This window comes from Stenella coeruleoalba (assembly GCF_951394435.1).
Source record: "Stenella coeruleoalba genome assembly, chromosome: 3".
Lineage (NCBI taxonomy): Eukaryota > Metazoa > Chordata > Mammalia > Artiodactyla > Delphinidae > Stenella > Stenella coeruleoalba.
In genome coordinates this window covers 125665732-125688908 of record NC_137148.1, presented here as the reverse complement: position 1 = coordinate 125688908, position 23177 = coordinate 125665732, and the positions used below count along the sequence as shown (strand labels likewise).

The window sequence follows — 23177 nt, the reverse complement described above, 5'->3', positions numbered from 1 at the left end:
CTGGAAATGTTTGGCTGCCGTTAGCATGCATATAATAAGGTAGTTGAAGCCATAAGTGTGGATGTAGTCGTCTGGGGAGAGCTTACAATGCAAGGTGTTTATGATATGGGGTCCATGAACCAGCCTTTTTAATAATCACGTGTATGTATATACATGCACATGTGAATATTTCTCCAAGAAAAGCCATACTTTCATCAGTCACAACTGGATCTGAAAATTAAAACCTTAAGCAGTAGTGCTATATGAGAGACAAGGCCAAGGACATAAGCATTGAAAGGACAGATGGGATAGCACAATCCTCCAAGTTGGTTGGAGGAGATGCTAGAGAATGAGTGTGTGAGGCGCTTCAGGGGCTCTGGATCCCAGATGCTGCATGCAGACAGAGTGGGTGCACCCTCCTTCACTCTGTGGGTAAGGATGAGCTTAGAGGCAGAATGCTCAGGGTTACAGAAATACTGCAAAAGGAAGACTGAAAACTGTCCTTAAGCCTATACTCCCACTCCCACTTCTACAGAGTTGAGAAGCAGAAGAAGGAGGACATTCGAGAGAGGCTCTCCGCAGGTATGGGGTGGGGGGGGGGGGCGGGCGGGGGTGGTGCTGATTAGTCCTTACAAAGCCATGTGCTCCAGTTAGGAGCTGCACGCCCACTTCTCTCACTTAGCTGGTATAAGGTGTTAGCCTCAATGTACTGATGGGGAAAATGTGGCTCAAAATTCAGTGTTAGGACAGTAGTAAAACATAAGCCAGATTTGGGTTTTCTGATTTCAACACAGTATGGAATAGGAGTCATGCAACATAAGAACTCGAAGGGTCTTCGAGCAATCTAGTTCTCTTCCCTCTTTCACCGATGGAAAAATTAAGTCCCCAAAGGGTGAACTGACTCACTCAGGACCCCAGAGCAAAAAGGAAAGAACTGGGTTTCTTTATGCTTTAAGACTTTCTGTAAGGACAGATACTTTTGTCTGATGGGGAAAATGAATGACTGAATCACCCTCCAAATGTAAAGAGATAGTACTGTAAAGCTCACTGGTGACCTGAATGTGTTCCTTAGTTAGAAACCCTGCCCCCTTACACTTGAATAATTTATACACAGTAGTATTTTATTAGCATAACAATTTATTAGCAGACAAATGAAATGACACCTCTAGATCACAACACATATAGGATCTTATATAATAAACAATCACAAATAGATCCCAGATGAAAAGGATCTGCTATTAACCAATTCCCCCTCTCCTGCAGTAGACTGTAATCCATCAATAACTCATCCTCATCCCATAGAGGGTTAAGCGAGATTTATGTGGAATAGCATCAAGGCACTTGCTTTAATTTAAAAAGATATACATGGTATGAAACATATTCCCCAAAGTCATTAGCCTTGAATAAATTGTAAAAAAAAAAAAAGGCAGTATACTTTTTTAGTGAATAAACAAGACTGAGATTTTAAGTTCATTCACCTCTCACCCTGATATTGTCTTGATTTGTATACAAAATTGCAGAGGAGACCAAAAACGGTAGCGTTTTATACAGACTGGTTTGTTCACACTAATTTTTGAGAAATCATGGCAGCATCAGAACTCAAACAGTAACTTCCCAACTGATTTGAATTGAAAAGGCAAGAGCAGTTTCATTCCAAGTAACTTATTTTAGGGATGGGGAATGGGGTGTGGGAAAAGAACTTCCCTAAAATAAGTTTCTTAAAACTGCAGCTAAAAATCCTTTCTGGCTAAGGCTGCTTGTCTGTTTGCCAAGTGAAAACCTTCAGTTAGAAATTCTGTCATTGGTATTTTTAAGAAGATTATAATTATTTGGCCAATTTCGGAGCCATAATTCAAATCCAAGAAAGGTTATACAATGTTCCAGCATAGATTTACAAACATGGTAGCTCCCATAAAAGCATTTAGTGTCCTTCATCATTCCAGTTTTCATAATTCAATATCTCCTTCCTATTTTATATCACTAGGAGAAAAATAAAATACATGCCAAAAACTCCACTATTTGGTATAACTGTATTTAACATGTTTACTTGAAAATTTCAGGTGCAAAATCCTTTTTTAAAAAATAGTCCTTGTCAGGATAAAAATAACCTTATAAAAATAAATTTCTCCCACTCCTACATCTAAATTCTCCATTTCTAAAGTTACTAACATTCAAAAAAAAAAAACCCTAAAATTGTATGCTTACAGTATTTTACTTTAATAATAGGCTATGATAACAAACTAGCTGGTATATTATTTTGGCCTATTGCATTATAATTTTCATTCTTGTTATTAGCACTCAAATGAATGATTCCACTCATGATTATCTAAAATCCTTACACCAAAAAAAAAAAAAAAAAAAAAAGCCAAATTAGTTCAGAGCCTAAAAGCCTTCTAGATCCAATTTCTTCCTTTTTGCAGTTCTTAAAGCCCAATTTCAAATAAGGCATCACTAGAACAGATAAAACAGTAGAAGAAAAAAAGAGAAACATTAAAGAACAGAAAAATTAAGCAAAGTCTAAATCCTATCGGTAGGATTCTTACCTTGTCACTGTACAATCATTCCTTGAACAGACCAGGGGCGTCCTTGTTCGCCTCAACTGCCTGCCTCCTGCTCAGACCTCAGTCCAAGCTCAGCTTAGCCCCTCCATAAAGCACCTCCAAGTGTCGCCATGTGTTACTAAAAGAGTTAGCATAGAGCCCACCTACTGGATTTAGTACTGTAGTCCCAGCACCTGGCCCAGGGCCCTAGACTCCTGCATAGGTCCTCCGGAAGTATTTGAGGTATTGTCTACATTGATGTTATGGCTCATCTATAGCAACACACAGAGGAAAACAATTCATTAAGAACATTAATAAGGATCACAAAGCTTGAATTTATCATAATAACTTCTAGGCTCAATTTAAGTTCCCAAGAAATTCACTGTAACACTTTTCTTACTTTTATATTAAGATCCGGGCTAACACCCAGACTGTGTGATCTTAAATGACAAATTACTAAGAGAATACCCACGCAGAGAATTACTGTTCTTGTTAAAATGTGGTCATTAGCATTAGAATAGCCTAATGAACTCATCTGACACCCTGACACAGTTCAAAGATCACCATTTACCATGCTGTAAATTTACCAACAAATTTTGGCTTCAGTCTACTAACGTTTAAAAGCTAAGTCAGACTATCCAAATTGTGTTTTCCTTTGATCCTTCTTCAAAAAAAAAAAAAAAAGTCAACTAGGCATCTGTCAATTTTACTACCATCAGAGGCTACAGTCACTCAGTCTAGTGCTCTGGAGTAGGTCAACCTGGGCTTTGGCCCCAACCTTGGCTACCAGCTCTTTCAGCTTTGGTGAATCTGTGCCCTCCCCTTCTGGAAGCAGAATCCAGTTCTGAGCTTGCTTTCAAACTAAGGTGAGGCTCTTAATCCTGGTCTTCCTACTGTTGTGCGTGGCTAACCAGGGATTGGATCCTAGTCAACTGAGTCCCTCTCTTTTATCCCTTGTTTGGTCAGAGATAGTCTTTTCAATGGTCTATTCCCTTCATCTGTCTCTTGAATGTTACCCTTAGTCTCTCAGTGCACTGGCCCACTCCACCCCTCTGGTTGTTTTAACCATCAAGAGTGTACACATATTTCAATTAAACGACCAATTTAAGATATTCAGAATTTTGTATATTTATCAATAAGCAATGCAAATATGCTTCATTTAGACTCTAAAGTTTAGAGTAAGCATGATATCTTCATATCATTAAAGTGTGTAAAATATCACCTAATGAATTAAAGTCCAAACCCTTGAGTAAGAAAGCAAACGAAAAATGTTAGTTTCATTGGTCAATTAGATTTTGGTTTCAGGTTTGATTCCTTTAAATACCAGCAATCAAAAAATCTGAACATGTAAGTATAGGCAGACTTCAAACCAGGCAGAGAAGGTAAGATTTAAATTCTAGTGATACCTTAAATATTTTTACAAATGGCTTTCAAGAGCAGAATCTCTTGTTTGTTTGGGTAGGTGGCAGAAGAACAAACCAGAACACAATTCAAGAATCTGCTAACTGCATAAAGTTCCAGAATTGCTTATATCCACGTTATGGACAGAAATGGCACGTAAAAGACAAACCCTGTTACTCTGTTCTTTTAAGAGATTTTCCAAATTCTATGGTTTTTTGTGGGGTTTTTTTGCTGTGTTAGGGTTTGCTAAATTATAGAGTCGTCTTGAACATGTACTCATTACTCTGTCACATGGCACTGGATATCTACAATGATCTGGATTCAAACCTGGCTTGTGGAGGTACAAGAGGGGTTAGAAACAAATGACAACCAAGACACTCTGATTTTACTATTACTATTCATAAGACTGGAGAGAAACAGCAAATACTGGCTACAAACAATAAGCAAAAGACACAAATACAAACAGCAGTTAACATTTCTGAAATTCTAGACTTAAGTTCTAAAAGGATGTTAAAACTCAGAACACTATTACATTTAATCATGCTGTCAGTCACCTCAAAGACAGAAATCTAGCTAAGAAATTGCTTTGTTTTAATAACAGAAAGGCATTTTTCATGTAAACTGATGGGCAGAGCTCTACCAAAAGAAAAGCAACACTTGCAGTTTATGGAGCCAACAAGAAAGATGGTTCAAAGTCTTCCACTCCAATAGATGCCCTACACATAGGCTTTGCTTCTTATAAATATTTAAACTGTTTAGAATGTAGGAGTGGGTTAAAAATGGTTTTTCACTTTTGCAATTTTTATCTTGTTTGTTTAAAATGGTGTGCTAAATGTTTCAATTTCACATCAACTAGTCCTAACTTTGGAAAACCTTTGTGTTTTTTTCCACGCCCTTAAAAGTACAGATACAGAACTATAAGCTTTCAATGTCAGACATACTTGCTTTTCAAAAGGAAGTATTTCTGGGCCAAAACCTGTGACCAGCTATCATAAATAATACACCCACAGAACTTAGGTTGTATAAATGTGATGCTTCTAAATTCTCTTACATAATAGTTTGAGGTGGCCTAAAGAGTTAAATGCTGTCACTGTCATCAATATTTATTGTACATCAATAGGGTACATGGCAGTAAGCATTAGCTTTGTTTCACTAAAACATCTACAATTATTGATGTTCTTTTGGAAGCACTCTTATCACTTCTATGAATTCTTTTCCATTGGTTATAATAAATTTTTCTTGCAGAGTAAAGATGAACAGCAGCTTCTCAAATATGAGAAAGACTGTCAATTCCCAGCTGACCCTTGCTAAAATACAATGAGAAAGAAAAAAAAATTCACTGCTAAATAAACAGTCTTAAGGGAAGCTGTCAATCATTCCTTTTTGTAATTTGTCCTGAACAGTTTGCCTCAAGCTCATTTAAAAGGCTACATAAAATTGCTGAGTCAGCATTTTGCCTTTTATCTGGCAAACTTGTCACTCACTGGTAATCAGACATAGCAGTTTAGGACAGATTCCATGGGAAACACACTAAATGACTGAAAGTTAAAACAGAGCTTAATGGTAGAGAAATACTCAGAAACAGGGACAGATAGGGATCACAGAAGAGACAGAGGATTCTCATTATGTTGGCCGATTATGAAGAGCTCTTTTCTTACCTACTTACCCTAAACAAAAAGGCTGACTAAAAACATCAAATGTATCACCAAGAGCGTTCTGTATAATATGGGGCTGGCTGGTAGGATTTCACAAACCTGCTCAGCCATGAGACTCCTGATAAGACTGTGCCCGAGAGGAATGGTGCTTTCTTATTAAAAGCCAGAGATCCGACTGCCATCTGGGGGGCAAAGACAGGGAATAGAGAATTACAAGTGAGAACAAGCTTGTCTAGGTACTACCGTTACCCCAGAAGCCTCTTGACCTGCTGTTAGGAGAGCACACACAACATTCTCTCCCTACTTCCTTTCTACTCCCTCTCCAAAGAGCCATGCCGAACAGGCTCCAGCACTTCTCATGTAAATGCCAACTTTATCCCTTTACCTCCTGGAGAAGGAACAGTCCAGATGCAAATCTCCTAAAACAAGATGGTAATTAAGTTTTGGGGCTACTTTACAGTTCAATTCAATAGATATTTATTTAATTCCAAGAATACTCATATTTGCAAGAAAGTTTAAAAGCACGGTATTTTCTTCTTTTTGATTCTGCCTAACTAAAAGCTCTGCTGCATCCGTGTATCTACAAAGGCCATCACTTTCAAAGGAAGAATTCTGTCGAGCCAAAAGGTTAAAATTTCTAGTGTGCAACAATTTCCAGTTCCACAGTATAAAATGTTAAAAAACTTGAAATTTTAACCTCTGGGGCTAGACACTGTTCTTCCTTCTATTTACTTTCTCAATCAATCACTGGAAAAACTCAGACCATTGGGAACATATATATCTTTCCGATTTTGAGAGTCTTCTGCAAAAGTCATTGCTTCATATACACTATAAAACAGAAGGTTTTCTTCTTCCTTTTTGCAGTACTCTCCCCGGGCCAGGGAATCCCTCACACAGGGATTGCACTGAGCCAGCAGAACCTGGATGCCAATGGCTTCATAATCTCTGCGAACTTCTTTCAGTGTATGGATCCCTGCTGTATCTAAAAATTGTATTGCACTACAGTCAACCACTATGGTATGGAACTCTAAGGGATCATGGGAAAGTTGCACTGAAACTTCATCCCGGATTCCACTGAGAGGTGCTGTTTCCTTTTTGATCTTTCTCTTTACTGCCTTCTTCTGAGCTGCCTTTACTAAGACTGGGTTGAGAGTTTTTTTGTATAAGGAAGATTTAAAATATTCTTTGTTTATGTAGTAGAGAGGGGCTACAAAGCGGAAAATCTTGATGCCTGGCTTAGCCCGAAGGTTCTTGTAGGCAGACATGGATTCAAAGATTTCAGACTCTTCCACCACACCAAGCAATGAAGTCTTTGGCTTCTGAGTGCGGAGGATGACACAAAACAGAGAAAAACAAACCCCAACGAGCAGGCCTATTTCAGTACTTATCAGTGCAGAGGACAGCATAGTAACAAACCAGATAACTGTATCCATTCTGCTAATCCTCCACATCTCCGGCAGATCCTTAAATTTACGTAGGGCTCCCCGGAGATTCACAATAGTGATCACACCAAGGACACTTTTCTGAAGGGAATAGAATAAAGGAGCTATTACCAAGAGGACCAACAAAAGAACCAGAGCTGTCACCACACCAGAAAGCTGACTTTGACAGCCTGTGGATTCTTTAACCAATGTCTTTGCAAGAGCTGCACTAGTAGCAAAGCAGTGGAAGAAGGAAGGAATGATATTGCAAAAGCCGATGGCATACATTTCCTGATTAGCTTTGACTGTGTAGCCATGTTTCTTGGCAAACATCTCAGAAAGTGATACAGTAATAGCGAACCCAATGATAGAAATAGCTATTGCGTCTACAGCCACATTAGGAATTAAGTTCCAGTCCGGTGCTTTGGGTGGCAAAAACCCAGTGGGAATATGTCCAGCAATACTGGTATTGTATTTCTCATTTAGTTTTCCAAAATGAGAGGCTAATGTGGCTGCCACAACAACAAAGAGTTCAGTAGGAATAGGTGCCTTAAGTTTGGACTTGAGGCGCTCATTGAGTTCTTTGGTTGGCAAAAGAACCAAAAGGCACAAAAGGCTGGTGATGAGATCACAGATATTGGTCTTATGGATGTTTCTGAAGATATGTATCCAAGTAGTGATGAGTGATCCCACGCCACTACTCCGAGGAAGGCTGAGTCCAAGGAGATACTTGGCCTGAGATGTAAGAACTGTGAAGGAGGCACCAGTGACAAATCCACTCAGCAAGGCATCTGAGAGGTAGACTGAAACAAAGCCCACTTGAAAGAAGCCCATCGCTACCTGGAAGGAAGGATATACAAGTGTTAAATATAAATGGAAAAGAGCTTCTAAATCCTGTATTCCCCTGGTATTTCTTTGTGTGGAGACATACCATCAGAGCACCACAGAATGTCAGAGCTAGAAAAAAAACACAATCATTTATCAATCCTCTCATTTTACAAAGAGAGGTCTCATTTTACTGACACTCAGAGGGCTAAGCAACTTGCCCTTACTGACTAGCCCAGACAAGAGCTTAGGATTCCTACCTTCTTGCACAATGTTTCTTAAACTTGAATAAGGTTCAGATCGCTTTGAAAAAGAAAAAAATTTCTCAAGGATCCATGAGAAATCATAAAAACACAAGTTGGAAAAATTCTAATTTAAAAAACATGTATTTTTCTTTAAATTACATATCATTACCGTAAAAGTAAAGTTTTAACTGATAAAACAAAAAACTAGATTCACATCAAAATAGAATCACACTTTAAAAATTATTATAGAATTCTTTAATCTAACTTCAAACTGAGAGACTATTTTCATCCAATGCATATGTGCTTATGCCATACTGCCTCCCATGTTAATTCTATATCCTCAAAGATATAACATTTTCTGTCTTTCTTTTTTCTCTTCCCAATAATTCCTCAGAATTCTATTGCACCATTCCTCATTCTTGGTGAGGCATACTAACAAAAAAGCACAAATGAACTCTGAGGAGCACAACTCTTCTGCACACCAGCCCCTTCTCCCTCTCCTTCTATCCAAGCACCTAGTAAAGTGAGCTACTCTTCCCCCTCCTACATTGGTTCCACATGTCTGTAACAGAGAAGAGGTTTAATGTTGGCACTGACTCCTGAATGCCAAAAGGCAGAGGCATGATGAAAATGGCAGATTAGTGGATTCTATGGGAGACCCAAAAGAATTTCATTTCTAATCCTTCTCCTGGCTGATAGCATGAAATAGTGGTCCCCAACTTCTTCCCTTCCCAGCAGTCCAGGAAAACTACTATCTTTAGTGAGAGTCACTCATTAGAGCAGCAATTCTAGAACAAGGGGGGAAGTCATCTGTAGTTTGAAAAACTCTTGCACTCTTCCTCTCCCAACCCCCATTCTGTTGCCCTCTTCCCTGTTAGTGCTGACTCCGCCAATAACCAACCACAAATAACTTCAAGCAAATCTGATAGTTCTCGACATACAAAATTAAGAAGTTGTACTAGGTGGTCTGAGGTCCCTTTCTGGTCTGAATTTTTACAATCAAATAACTGAATTCTGGCTGACTGAAATTCATTGGTTAAGAGGCTGCCTAGGGTTGAGAAAATAGAAGCAGCCTTCTCTTACCTGTGGAGTCAAACCAGGGTTTAAATTTTGGCTCTACCTCTTCCATATCCTGAGCATTCAATAAAAGACAGCTTTAATTATTATGATTGCTAAGTTCCCTTACAGATCTGAGACTTCATGCATAGTGATTTCTTTTGCCAGAAACAACCACTTATTCCACTGTTTCTTACCTGATAAACTCCAGCCATAAAGGTTACAGTGCTGCCAACTATAATTGCATAGCAACTTTTGTCACATATCTTGCCTGATGGCTGGCTTAATAATGTGCTCTCATTTGAAACCACTCCTAAAGAAGAAGTAACATGGGCAGTGTCGTAGCCAGCTTTGTATAGCTCTCGGTCAACTACTTCACCAATCATAAGGCACAGTACTCCAAAAATGCCCACAGAAATGTGACGGGAGGTACCCAGTAGGAAATAAATGAAGCTGGCAAAAAAAGATGTGTACAGACCATAGACAGGTTCTTGGCCAGCCAGGAGAGAATAAGCAATGGATTGGGGCACCAATAAGATGCCCACAATCAAGCCAGACATCACATCTCCTAAAATGTTTTTCTTCAGATTATATTTTGGGAGCCACTGCAAAACAGGAAGGAAGCCGAAAATGATATTTCTGGCTTTGGTTGAATTGCACTGGCAACTCTTCTCTAGTTTTTTGATGACAAATTGCTTGAAGTTAGTATCCGGTTTCTCTTGAGGCTCCAAATGGATCCTAGCATGAGGTCTGCATTGATCATTGGTCTCAAATTGCTGGAAGTCATTATGTGATTCCTCTTCATGCTCCAGATGGATCCTAGATGGAGGACTGTATTGGTCATCTTGCTCTTTATTTTTCAAAGACATTTCTGGAGATAGATGTTTCAGCCTCCTACCCCAGAGAAAATACGAGGGTTAACTGATTAAGTAATTCTCAGTACTCACACATTTTAACAGTCCTACTTGTCATTCATGAGAGTTAAGAGGAGTTCACTTGGGGGTAGTATCTTATATTCACTTTCCTTAGTTGAGCCTCATTTGTCTTGATCCAGGAAAAAAGAATCAGACCAAGTTAAAGCAAATAAGTCACTGAGTACAGGACTTCCCAAAAGTATAAACTATCAAGGATTCTTCTCCATCTCTGCCTGGCTCCCCCTGAAATTTTTTTCTCGAGAAACAGTACTGGGGTAGCCTGTCTCCTCCTTTCTATATGCTACTAACAGTCTTATTTTCAGATTTTTCACGCCCATGAATACTGCAAAAGAGGATCTGGTCTCAAACCTTGACACCTACCTTACCTGCAAAAGTCCCTGAAACAAGGAAGATGGTTTTTTTGTTTTTGTTTTTTCAGGGGGTGGGTCCTTTTTAAGATAACCTACTAGTTGTTGAAAATAAACAGAAAGAAAATGTGAGTGACAGAGTAAAGGTATGTTTTGAGAAAAAAAAAAAAACTAGCACAGAATGCATTTGTGTCTTTGAACAACATGCTCTGGTTTGGTAGGAAAGAAAAGAGAGAAGCTGATAAGAGACTGCTGAAGGAAAGAAACATCAACAGCATGCAGTAGGCTGATGCGGCAAGCGTCTGATCTCTGAAAGGTTTTGTTCTATTCTACTTTGTTCTAGAATAGAGTCATATCTGCCCCAAGGGCAGGATCTATATTCATGCAAAGAAAGATTCACTTTACTATCCTACTCTAAAACATAAGCTGAATAGAGGAATAATGTTGCCCAACACTTCAACTAGGAGGAGATCCAGGTGATACTGCATCTCCGGGTCCTAAACTATAAAACTACTGCCATAAGACCTACCACTAAGAACTACAGGAAAACAAAGAAGGTAAAAATAAGCAAAAAGAGAAGAGGGACAACAAAAAATAAGTCTTGTAATAAGAGTAAAAGAGAAGGAAAAAGAAACAGACCTTCAGAGGAACAGAGTGTAAACTGCCAAACACTTCACAAATCAGTGGCTTTGCGTTGGCTGTTTGCTTAGCTTAGAATGGCCATCCAACTCTCTATCAAGACCCCGATCATTTTTAAAACCCAGTTAAAATGCTCTCTCTTCTTCAAAGCACTGACCCCAGCCCAAATGAATCTGTGTCCCATAGCACTTCACACCTCCATTACAGTACTAATCATACTTTTGTATTAGTTAAGGAAGAGTCTCTCCAGGTCCTGGAGGAAAGGACATCTTGTTCATCATTGTAATCATCAACAATGTACGGTAACTCTGAGATAGCAGGCTTACAAAATATTTGAATGAAGGAAATAATAAATGAATAAACAAATTTATGACTGTGGCCAATAAGAGATAAAATATATTAGACAAAGGACTCGGGTAGTTTCCTGCCTCAGAACTGACAGAAAGATAGGCCCTTGTGAGGTTCTATAAGCCTAATGTTGCCAAGATGCCATAATCCAGGACCCATGACCCATTCAAGAACACAATATTTGTAAAAGTAACACATTAATTTTGTTTAGGACAAAAGGGCTATAGCTGGTCATCCCACTGAACAAGAGTAAAACAGTAGTTACATTGATGGTCTTGTTAAATAGATAAGGAAGAAAAGAACAGATTTAGATGACCACTTACCCTGGGAAAGTCAATCAGATTGGTGAATACACACAGCAGCTCTTCATTCCTCAGTGCAACTGGTCTATAACTCTCTTCTCACTTCCTACTTTCAGGCCAAGCTAGTCTGAGTGCATTCCTTATGTCCTTCTATTTTGGAATAGTTCTTAGTGAGTTCTGGGCCAAAACGCTTTTCCAAACCTAAAAGAGGCATAAGAAAAAACTAACAAAATTCAAATCTCGCCCTATATGGCAGCTAGCTGGAAAGTAAAAAGATAAAAATTAGTACTAGAAAGTGCAACAGGATGATGGAAACTGTAAGAAAGAACTGAAATGTAATACTAAAAGTGAAAAACGTGGTAACAGAGATAAAGAATGCCTCTGACAGGACCATCAAACCTGACAGAGCCAAAGAGAGAATCAATGAAATTGAAGATAGGTCGACAGACATTACCCAAACTAAAACAGAAAAACAGAATTTAAAAAAAAATGAAAAATAATAATTTAAGAGAAAATCCAAGAGCTGTGGGATGTATTAAACAAACTAACTTATGCATAATTAGAATCCCAAAAAGAGAAGACAGAGAATGGGTGGAAGGAATATTTGAAGACATAATAGCCAAGAATTTTCCAAAATTAATGACAGATACCAAACTATAGATCCAAGAATCTCTGAGAATACCAAGAAGGACAAATACAAAGCCAAACCAAACAACACAGCACCACACACCTACACATATCATATTCAAACTGCTGAAAACAAAAGACAAAGATAAAATTCTAAAGACAGCCAAAGGAAAAAAAAGAAAAAACACACTACATACACAGGAACAAAGATATGAATTACAGCAGACTTCTTATTGGAAACCATACAAGCCAGAAGATGGAGTGATACCTTTATCACAGAAATATAACTGTCAACCCAGAATTCCATCCCCAGAGAAAATATTTTTTGAAAGATGAAGAAGAAATAAAAACTTTCTCAGACCAACACTAAGAGAATTTATTGCCAGCAGACCAGCACTACTACACACACACACACACACACACACACACACACACACACACACACCAGACAAAAACTCAGGTCTACACAGTACACAACAAATAAAGTCTAAGAAATGGAACAAATGAAAACAATATTTATTTTTAACTAAAAAAATCTTCAATTGCTCTAAAAAAAATAACTAACGCAAAAATAGAAATGCATTTTTACAGCACATGCAAAATAAAATGCACAAAACAAGAGCACAAAGAATGGTAGGGGGAATTAAGAATTGTAAGGTCTTATACTATATATGAAGTAATATAATACTATTTGAAGGTAGGCTCTGATTAAAGATGTACATTGTAAACTCAAGGGTAACCAATAAATTTTTTAAGATATAAATAATAAGCTAATTGTGGAGACAAAATAGAATCATAAAAAATTCTCAATTAACCCAAAAGAAGAATGAGACCCAAAACAGATAGAACACATTGAAAACAGCTAGCAAGATGGTAGAATTTAATCCAAACATATAAAAAAAAAAACCACATTAAATGTGAATAGTCAAGGCTTCCCTGGTGGTGCAGTGGTTGGGAATTCGCCTGCCAATGCAGGGTACATGGGTTCGATCCCTGGTCTGGGAAGATCCCACATGCCAGGGAGCAACTAAGCCCGTGCGCCGCAACTACCGAGCCTGCGCTCTAGAGCCCACGAGCCACAACTACTGAAGCCCGTGTGCTGCAACTACTGAAACCTGCGTGCCTAGAGCCCGTGCTCCGCAACAAGAGAAGCCACCGCAATGAGAAGCCCGTGCACTGCAACAAAGAGTAGCCCCTGCTCACCGCAACTAGAGAAAGCCCGTGCACAGCAACAAAAACCCAACGCAGCCAAAAATAAAATATTTTAAAAATGTGAATAGTCTAAACATGCCAATTAAACAGATTGCCAGATAAGATTTAAAAAATAAGACCCAACTATATGCTGTCTATAAGAAACCCACATTAAATATAAAGATATAGATAGACCATAATAAAGTGAAGTGTCTTGACCAATTTAGTTATTCATTTAGCTTGTGTAAGTGACTGAGCCAGATAATAAAATCCAGATTTTAAGACTCCAAGAATAGCTCTTTTTTTGAGCATGTTACTATTCCTATCACCTACCTAATTAGCTTTCTCTAACTTCAGGTACTTCTAAACACTTTGAAATTCAGTTATCCTACACATCCCAGTTTCACCTACCTGCTACCCAAAATGACCTGGCACTGACATCTACAAACTTGTGCCCAACTCTCCTTTCTCTATACTCATGGCCATAGTCCTTTTCCATCTCCAGCTCTCAAAAAATTAGGTATTCACTCACAAACAGTCCTAGAAGTGGAAATGATTTAGCCATAAGTCTGAATCCAAAAACCATCTATAGTCTTTTATTGATCCTAGTCACTCCCTAAAATTCTCCTCAAAACTACTTTTTTCCCTTTTTTCAAGGCTACTTTAAAACCCCAAACAATATAAAACTACATTAAAAATTATCTTAAACTAAAGTGTAGGTATGACCTCCATATAAATTAAGCTCCTTGAGAGCAAGCTCTATTCTGTTTCATCTTTGTATCCCCTGAAGTGTCCAAGTACATGCTTTCGAAAATAGAAATGAAAATATTTGCTAACCAAATAACTGAAATACAGAAAAAGTAGGATGCAAAGCAATATTTATTTTCAGGTGGAAATATCTACTCTGGAACAAATTTTTCAAGTATCCCTTTTTGCACAAAAATCCTCTCATTCCCCCAAGCCTGTTACTGCTTTCAATTACAGTACTCACCAATTGCTTCATGAAAAATGAAGTTACAGTGTTTATCCTTGAAATACAGTCTATAGCCAGACTCCCATTTTCATAAAGTTGGAATACATACTACATATTCCATGAAATTCAGTAAAATAGGATTCTCCTGTATCATCTAGGGTAGTTTCTCCCTTTACCAACACTGGTAATTGAGAGTGAAGAAGAGAAAGGTTCAAGAAGAAAACACTTGAACCTTCCACATTACGTTGCAGGAACTGGAGGAAAAAATCAACAAAACATTTGAAAAATACATTTACATATTCATATATTAAAGTATAATGGCAGTTCAGGCAACACAAAAAGGAAAAACATTTCTGTACTTTCTTCTTTAATTAGGCACATGCAGTGTGACTACTTAGAAAGCTGTCTTATCCGGGTGACTAAACAGCAGCACTGGCACTGTTTCCCGTGTGAATTACTGAGAGTCTAAGAGAACTGAACTAAAAGAGAGGGATATCCCTTCTATGTAAGCCTGACAGTGGTCAGCCAACTTCTTTTGGAAATTTTGCAGATATAAGAGAAACAATGTCTACTTTTGGTAAGTAATTACAGCATATAATTTTAACCAATAGTGCATATGAAACAGTTTTGCAATTTGTGAAACCGAAATGCCTTTTTGGAAGGCAACAGTGTTCAGAGATTGGTAAAGTCTGTCTCTGAAACATAACGATTCCATATTCATGCTCTGCTCTGTGTATGTATGCCACAACTCACTGCTAAATAAAACTGAAGCTGCCAACTACTAGGATCAGAGCATCTAAGCAGGGAAGAAATCTGCAAGAGACAGAGCAGTTTAGAAAGGCTTCCTGGGAACAACATATCTCACCTGGGATCTGAAGTCTGGGTCGGAGATGAAAGAATGAGGGAAGGACTTGGAAAATGGATGAGGGAAAAGAAAACACAACTAGCAATAGTTCTGGGGTTGGAGGGAAAGAATGAGAAATAGTATGATACGTTTAGAGCACCAGATGCATATGGGAGATCAATGAGAGAGAAAGTGGCAAAGGTACCTAGGGGAGATTCTGGAAGGCTTTTATGCCAGGTTAAGAAAGGCAGACTTTCACCTGCAGACAGTGCATAGGCGCTGAAGGTTTTCGAGAAAATCACTTACTGTATCACTCATTTGACAATAATTATCATATTACATCTTCTGGTCTGTTATGCTATTCAATTCTTTTTCAAGCAAGCAAGTAATATTTTCCTTTTTTGCCCTTTATGAATAAAAATTAGTTTAAGATTTTTTTTTTATTTTTATAAATTTTTTTATTTTTATTTATTTATTTTTGGCTGCACTGGGTCTTCGTTGCTGCACGCGGGCTTTCTCTAGTTGCGGCGAGCGGGGGCTACACTTCATTGAGGTGCGCGGGTTTCTCTCATTGTAGTAACTTCTCTTGCTGTGGAGCACAGGCTCTAGGTGCGCAGGCTTCAGTAGTTGTTGCTCGTGGGCTCTAAAGTGCAAGCTCAGTAGTTGTGGTGCACGGGCTTAGTTGCTCTGCGGCATGTGGGATCTTCCCGGAGGTTTGACATTTCAGTGGTGCAATTAGACACAAGATGGTGCTTAAAGGAGATGGACACGTCTAACATGAATTCTGTTAGGTGGACCACACAAAAGGATAGTGCATGAGAATATGGAGGAGGAAATGGAAAGATAAGAGGCAACAAAAAGGTTGACTTATATTTCATAGGTTTGAGATTTCTATTAGATATCCAAATGAGAATGTCCAGTAGGCAATTAGAAATGGGAGTGTCAAGCATAGGAGAGAAGCCAAAATTGAAAAAATAAATGGGGAGGGGAAGAGTATATAGGTCATCAGCACATAAATAGAATCTCATTTTTCTCTGAATTCCCATTGTTTAGATGCTCAATAAATGTCAGATGAATGTATGCTTTATCTTCCCAACTAGATTAAAAATTATTCAAGGAGATATTTTATGCTTTTTGTGAACTCTCACAACACCCTGCATAGAACTGGGCACCCAGGAGGCACTTAATAAGTCTTCTGTTGATGCATAGAGTGGTTTCTGTTTTTAAAAGTTATGTTAACAAAAAAAATTTTTTTTTCAAAAAGAATTAACTGACTTTTGAAAGATAATTAATACATTGCGCTGGGAATGTAAAACGGTACAAACACTGTAGAAAACAGTTCGGTAGTTCCTCAAACAGTTAAACGAATTACTATATGACCCAGCAATTACACTCTTAGGTATACCCTCAAAAGAACTGAAAACAGGGATCAAACAAATACTTGTACACAAACGTTCATAACAGTATTATTCACAATAGTCAAAAGGTGGAAACAACCCAAGTATCCGTCAACAGATGAATGGAAAAAAAATTATGGTCTAAGCCACACAATGAAATATTATTTAGCCATTTGAAAGAAATGAAGTTCAGGGATTTCCCTGGTGGTCCAGTGGTTAAGACTCCATGCTCCCAATGCAGGGGGCCCGGGTTCAATCCCTGGTCAAGGAACTAGATCCCACATGCCGCAACTAAAAAAGATCCCACATGCCACAACTAAAGACCCAACGCAGCCAAATAAATAAATAAATATTATAAAAGAAATGAAGTTCTGATACTCTTCATCTACAACACTGATGAGTGAAAGAAGCCAGACACAAAAGGACAAATATTATATAATTCCACTTATATTAAATATCTAGAATAGGCAAATTTATAGAGACAGAAAATAGATTAGAGGTTACCAGGGACCGGGAGGAATGGAGAGTTATTGCCTAATTGTTATAGAGTTGCTGTTTCAAGTTTTGGGAATAGATAGTAGTGACAGTTACAAAACATTGAGAATGTACTTAATGCTACTGAACTGTACCTTTAAAACGGTTAAAATGGCCAATGTTATGTTATGTATATATATTTTAACATACAGAAAGCCAGGAGAGAAAGCATAGTATTGCAAGGTTCTTACACTATACATGAAATGGTATAATATCACTTGAAGGCAAACTGTGATAGTTAAAGATGCATACTATATTGGGACTTCCCTGGTGGTGCAGTGGTTAAGAATCCGCCTGCCAATGCAGGGGACATGGGTTCAAGCCCTGGTCGGGAAAGATCCCACATGCCACGGAGCAACTAAGCCCATGCACTACAACTACGGAGCCTGTGAGCTACAACTACTGAGCCTGCATGCCACAACTACTGAAGTCCACGTGCCTAGAGCCTGTGTTCCGCAAGAGAAGCCACCACAGTGAGAAGCCCGCGCACCACAATGAAGAGTAGCCTCTGCTCGCTGCAACTAGAGAAAGCCTGCACGCAGCAATGAATACCCAACACAGCCACAAATAAATAAATATTTAAAAAGATGTATACTATAAATTCTAATGCAATCCCATTAATAACGAAGAGTTATGGCTAATTAACAATGGAGATAAAATGGAATTACAGAAAATACTAAATAATCCAAAAGAAGACAGAGAAGGGGATATAAATAGCTACTATATAAAATAACCTCAATCTAAGGTTTGCGGAAAACTTGAGAAGTTTTTTTTTTTTTTTTGGCTGCACTGGGTCTTTGTTGCTGCGCGCAGGCTTTCTCTAGTTGCAGCGAGAAGGGGCTGCTCTCCGTTGTGGTGCACAGGCTTCTCATTGCGGTGGTTTCTCTTGCTGCGGAGCACAGGCTCTAGGCGCGCGGGCTTCAGTAGGTGTGGCAGGCGGGCTCAGTAGATGTGGTACACGGGCTTAACTGCTCTGCAGCATGTGGGATCTTCCCGGACCAGGGCTCGAACCTGTGTCGCCTGCATTGGCAGGCGGATTCTTAAACCACTGCACCACCAGGGAAGTCCCGAGAAGTCTTAGCATTAACCTAATATTAATGTGAACAAGTCATCTACCAAAAAAATCTCTTCTCCTAAGTGGAAAATTCCAGTTAAACTAGGCTGGAATAGGTGTGGACTATATAGTTCAGAAATAATTTTCCAGTACTCACACAGCTTATAAGCAGTAGAACCATGATGAGAATCAAGACCTGTCTGATTCAAACCTACTCTCTGACTCTGGACTGCTTATTTTGAAACTTTTCAAATATTCAGAAAAGTTGAAAGAATGATACATGGAACACTTATTCACAATCCACCCATTTAACAATATACCAATTGTTAATGTTTTGCTACATCTGCACTACTTCTGCACTCTTCATACACTCAGGTTGGTTTGTTTGGGGTTTTTTTTTCCCTCAACTATTTGAAAGTTGATGACATACTTCAGCCTTAAACACTGAATTGAACCAATGTTTTTAACCACCATCCCATGATGCCTCTTCTTCAAAAGAAGCATTCTGTAACAACATGGCATCAAACCATTTGGATACACTCTTCAAAAATCTGCAATGGCTCTCCACCTCCTACTGAAATATAGTCAAATAACTTTAGTATAGTCTTCTCTCTGTGAATGAGCCTGCAACTGCCTTTCTCTTGCTTCTTTTCATGCACCAGTGTTCCAATCACCAGTCCATGAAAATACTAATAAGCATCCTTTGCCCTTTGGGACCCTTGCTCATGTCGTTCCTTCAGTTGGGGATGTCTTTCCCTTCTATCTCCATCTATCTTGGTCCTTTTTCTAATCTTTTAAGTCCCACCTCAAATGACTAGGAGAAGGGGGCTGAAACTTCTTAGGCTATGCTTCCCCAACACATGACATATAGCTATTTAGCACTCAAGTTTACATGTGTCTCAAATGAGAGTACCACTTTAGGGCAGACACCAAGTCATCCTCGTGTCTACATAACCCAGAACCTAACACAATGCCTCCCACTTGCTATGTATGGTTACAGATCTATGTTTATTGAAATGAACAAACAGGTGAAGTTTCAAGTTAATATAATGAAGCCAAAAAAATATTCCTTGTTTTCCAGTTATCACAAATGATTAACAATGCCCATTTATTTCTGTGATGCAAAAAGAAGAACTACCACAAGGCTTATATCAGTAGTAAAAGCACTACGATATATTTTTTCTTGTATAAAGCCCAATATAAGACAAAATAATAAAATACCCAAGAGGAAAATAGCTTAATGTAAAATCATGGTAAAATAATTAAATAGTTCCTTGCATAGTAATTCACTGCTTTCAAAAAGATTTCATCTAAATAAAAAAACCAAAAAAAGAAAGAAAAAAAGAAAAAAATTTTAATAAAATTTTAAAAAAGATTTCATCTACATCTCCCACTTGCCTCCTCAGTAAATCTGAGAATCAGAGTATGAATTCCTATTCTCCAGTATGAAAAACATCAAAGTTTAGTCACTTGCTCAACTGGTAGGACCAGATTCTCAGTCCTCATCTTCCAATTTCCAAGCTTAGATCTCTTCTAAAATACCACATGACCCCCAAATTTATTTCCTTGCTAAGAGCTCTTAGGAGCTAGTTCAAAGCAATAATTTTATGGCCAAGTGCTCTCCTCATTTCTGAGCCTATTATTAAATTTAATATTTAATACAGTTCATAGTTCTATCCCCAGTACCTTGAAACATGTAGAGCACCTAATAAGTGCTTAACAAATATTTGTTGAGGGAACGGACGAATAACAGTTTAAGAGCTATGTGGTAAAGGGCTTCCCTGGCGGCGCAGGGGTTAAGAATCCACCTGCCAATGCAGGGGACACAGGTTCGATCCCTGGTCTGGGAAGATCCCACATGCTGTGGAGAAACTAAGCCCGTGTGCCACAACTACTGAGCCTGTGCTCTAGAACCTGCGAGCCACAACTACTGAGCCCGCATGCCACAACTACTGAAGCCCACGTGCCTAGAGTCCGTGCTCCACAACAAGAGAAGCCACTGCAATGAGAAGTCCAGCACCACAGCAAAGAGTAGCCCTCACTCATTGCAACTAGAGAAAAGCCCGCACACAGCAACGAAGACCCAAGGAAGGGAGGGAGGGAGGGAGGAAGGAAGGGAGAGAAAGAAAGAAAGAATCTGCCTGCCAATGCAGGAGACATGGGTTTGAGCCCTGGTCAGGAAAGATCCCACATGCCGCAGAGCAGCTAAGTCCGTGCGCCACAACTACTGAACCTGCGCTCTAGAGCCCACGAGCCACAACTACTGAAGCCTGTGCGCCTAGAGCCCGTGCTCCACAACGAGAGAAGCCACCGCAGTGAAAAGACGGTGCACCGCAATGAAGAGTAGCCCCTGCTCACCGCAACTAGAGAACGCCCGCGCGCAGCAACAAAGACCCAACGCAGCCAAAAAAAAAAAAAAGAATAAAAAAATAAATAAATATTTAAAATATATATTAAAAAAATCTTAAAAAAAAAAGAGCTATGTGGTGAAGAAAAATCAGTTACTCCTCCCCCTCCACCTCCATACACCATAACCAAGTTTGTGTCAAGAAATTAGTCTGGGGCTTCCCTGGTGGCGCAGTGGTTAAGAATCTGCCTGCCAATGCAAGGGACACAGGTTCAAGCCCTGGCCTGGGAAGATCCCACATTCCGCAGAGCAACTAAGCCCGTGCGCCACAACTACTGAGCCTATGCTCTAGAGCCCTCAAGCCACAACTACTGAGCCCACATGCCACAACTACTGAAGCCTGCACACCTAGAGCCCGTGCTCCGCAACAAGAGAAGCCACCGCAATGAGGAGCCTGCGCACCACAACAAAGAGTAGCCCCCGCTCACCTCAACTAGAGAAAGCCTGCCACAGCACCAAAGACCCAACACAGCCAAAAATAAATAAATAAATAAATTTATAAAAACAAACCAACCAAAAAAAAATACTAAAAAAAAAGAGAAAGAAATTAGTCTGGCAATCATCTACCTGGGGGTTTATACTCATTAAAAGTAATATCAATGCATAAAATGACCCCTAGTGAATCTAATCTAGTCGCCAAATCCCTGAATAGGTCATCTCTAGATCTTCCTCCAGGAGGCAGCAAATTATAGTACAATACAATGATATCAAACATGAAGATCTGTTAAAATGCAGCTTCTCAGACAAATCCAGGGATGAGATCCAAGACTGCTCCCTGGGTGATTCTGAGTCAGTGGGCTGAGAGCCTATTTGGAGAATCACTAGGTATGTCCTGGAGTCAGACAGATCGCTATTCAGATCCCAGCTAAACTGTTCAACAGCTGTATGGCACTGACTGAAAATTTTCATTTTACTCAGCATTAATTTCTCACCTGTAAAATGGGGATAACATTACTCAACTTGCACTGTTGTTTTAAAACTAACCCAAGTAAAGTACCTAGCACAGCGCCTGGCACATAGCATTTGCTCAGTAAATGACAACTACTAGTCTCCGTCCCTTGAGATTACTGAAGAAAAAAAAAGGGGGCTTATTTCTTGCCAACAGCTTTGGGCCCACCATTTCTTCTTCTTTTTTTTTTTTTTTTTTTTTTGCAGTACGCGGGCCTCTCACTGTTGTGGCCTCTCCCGTTGCGGAGCACAGGCTCTGGACGCGCAGGCTCAGCGGCCATGGCTCACGGGCCCAGCCGCTCCGCGGCATGTGGGATCATCCCGGACCGGGGCACGAACCCGCGTCCCCTGCATCGGCAGGCGGACTCTCAACCACTGCGCCACCAGGGAAGCCCCCTCCATTTCTTCTTGACTCAACTTTCAAAGACAAGAACTTCTGCTTAACCCAATACTGGATCTCACATTAGTTCCAGATTTCACACAAAAAGCCTCAGGGACAAGGAGGAAAAAGGTACTAGAATGAGTGCCAGAAAGGAGTTTAAGTCCTGAATGCGTCTAACTCACCGTGATCCCCAATCTGTGCAAGGAAGGGCCCAGCCTAATAGTCTATGAGTTTGGTAAAGCTGGGTACAAGTCCTAGCTCTGCAAATGATTTGCTGTGTAATTTTCGGCAACGCTCTGTCCCTCTGTGTCCTTTCAGTGTCTCCATCTATCCAGTGAAAGAATTGCAACTTAAGTCTATGAGTCTTGAAAAACTAAAGGTCCTGATTTGTACTTAACCAGGTGTGTGGTTTTAAAAACCAAGGTAATCAAGTCCTCTCTCCTGCTCAAGCCTCAGTTCCCCCATCAGTCTAAGGTGGTGGTGGCGGCTCTTATCTCCTTGGTCCTGCTGCCAGATATCTGGGTTCGAGAAGGCGCTACGAGGACTCTGGCGGAAGAGCCGCACCGTTACCAGCGGGGAGCGGGGCACCCGGCGCGAAGTGTTGGGTGGAGGATGGGCAGCCCTCTGCCGTCGGAGTTGGGTCGGGATCACCCGGGTTGGGGGAGTGGGGCTTTGACGCTGCCCCTGCCTCCGCCCCTGCCGACAGAGGAAACAACTCCTACGCACACCCACCTCGCACGGCCCAGCTACGACCGCCCGCGGCTACCGTTGGTGCGCGCTTCCTCCCACCACACCTGGGTCAGAGGCGAGGACGACCCCAAGAGGGGCCCGCTGACCACGGGAAGGCCGGCACCGCTGTCTCCCCCGCGTCTCGAGTCCCTCCCCTCTCCTCACCTCTGGAGTCTGGGCCGCCCCGTGCGACCTGGATCCAAGGCGCGTCCTCTGCCGCGGCGGGGCTGAGGGGATAGGGTGACGCGGGCAGAGGCAGCCCACTCCCGGGCCGGCCTCCCTTTAACGCCCCAGCCCCCTTGCCCGCCCATCGCCCGGCCCCTGGAGGAGGCGGGGCCCAGGGGAGCTGCGAGAAGGAACCTGCGGGGAGGTGCTGAAGGCGACTCTAACCGCGAAAG

General features: G+C 40.2%; 1 protein-coding gene across 3 annotated transcripts; it reads right to left on the bottom strand.

Annotated features, from left to right (window-relative positions):
- Nucleotides 1–1104: 1104 nt before the first annotated feature.
- On the bottom strand, nt 1105–23177 carry SLC26A2 (solute carrier family 26 member 2). 3 transcript variants are annotated; one of them, XM_079918989.1, is made up of 5 exons: nt 22945–23177; nt 22233–22377; nt 11715–11894; nt 9320–10016; nt 1105–7836 (listed from the first exon to the last, which is right to left on the bottom strand). In XM_079918989.1, the coding sequence occupies exons 4-5, from the start codon at nt 9989–9991 to the stop codon at nt 6316–6318; spliced, it is 2193 nt and encodes a 730-aa protein (XP_079775115.1). In that variant the 5' UTR covers nt 9992–10016; nt 11715–11894; nt 22233–22377; nt 22945–23177; the 3' UTR covers nt 1105–6315. The 3 variants fall into 3 exon arrangements, with proteins under 3 accessions (XP_079775115.1, XP_079775114.1, XP_079775116.1); XM_079918988.1 differs by lacking the exon at nt 22233–22377; XM_079918990.1 differs by lacking the exons at nt 22233–22377; nt 22945–23177 and adding an exon at nt 22783–22911.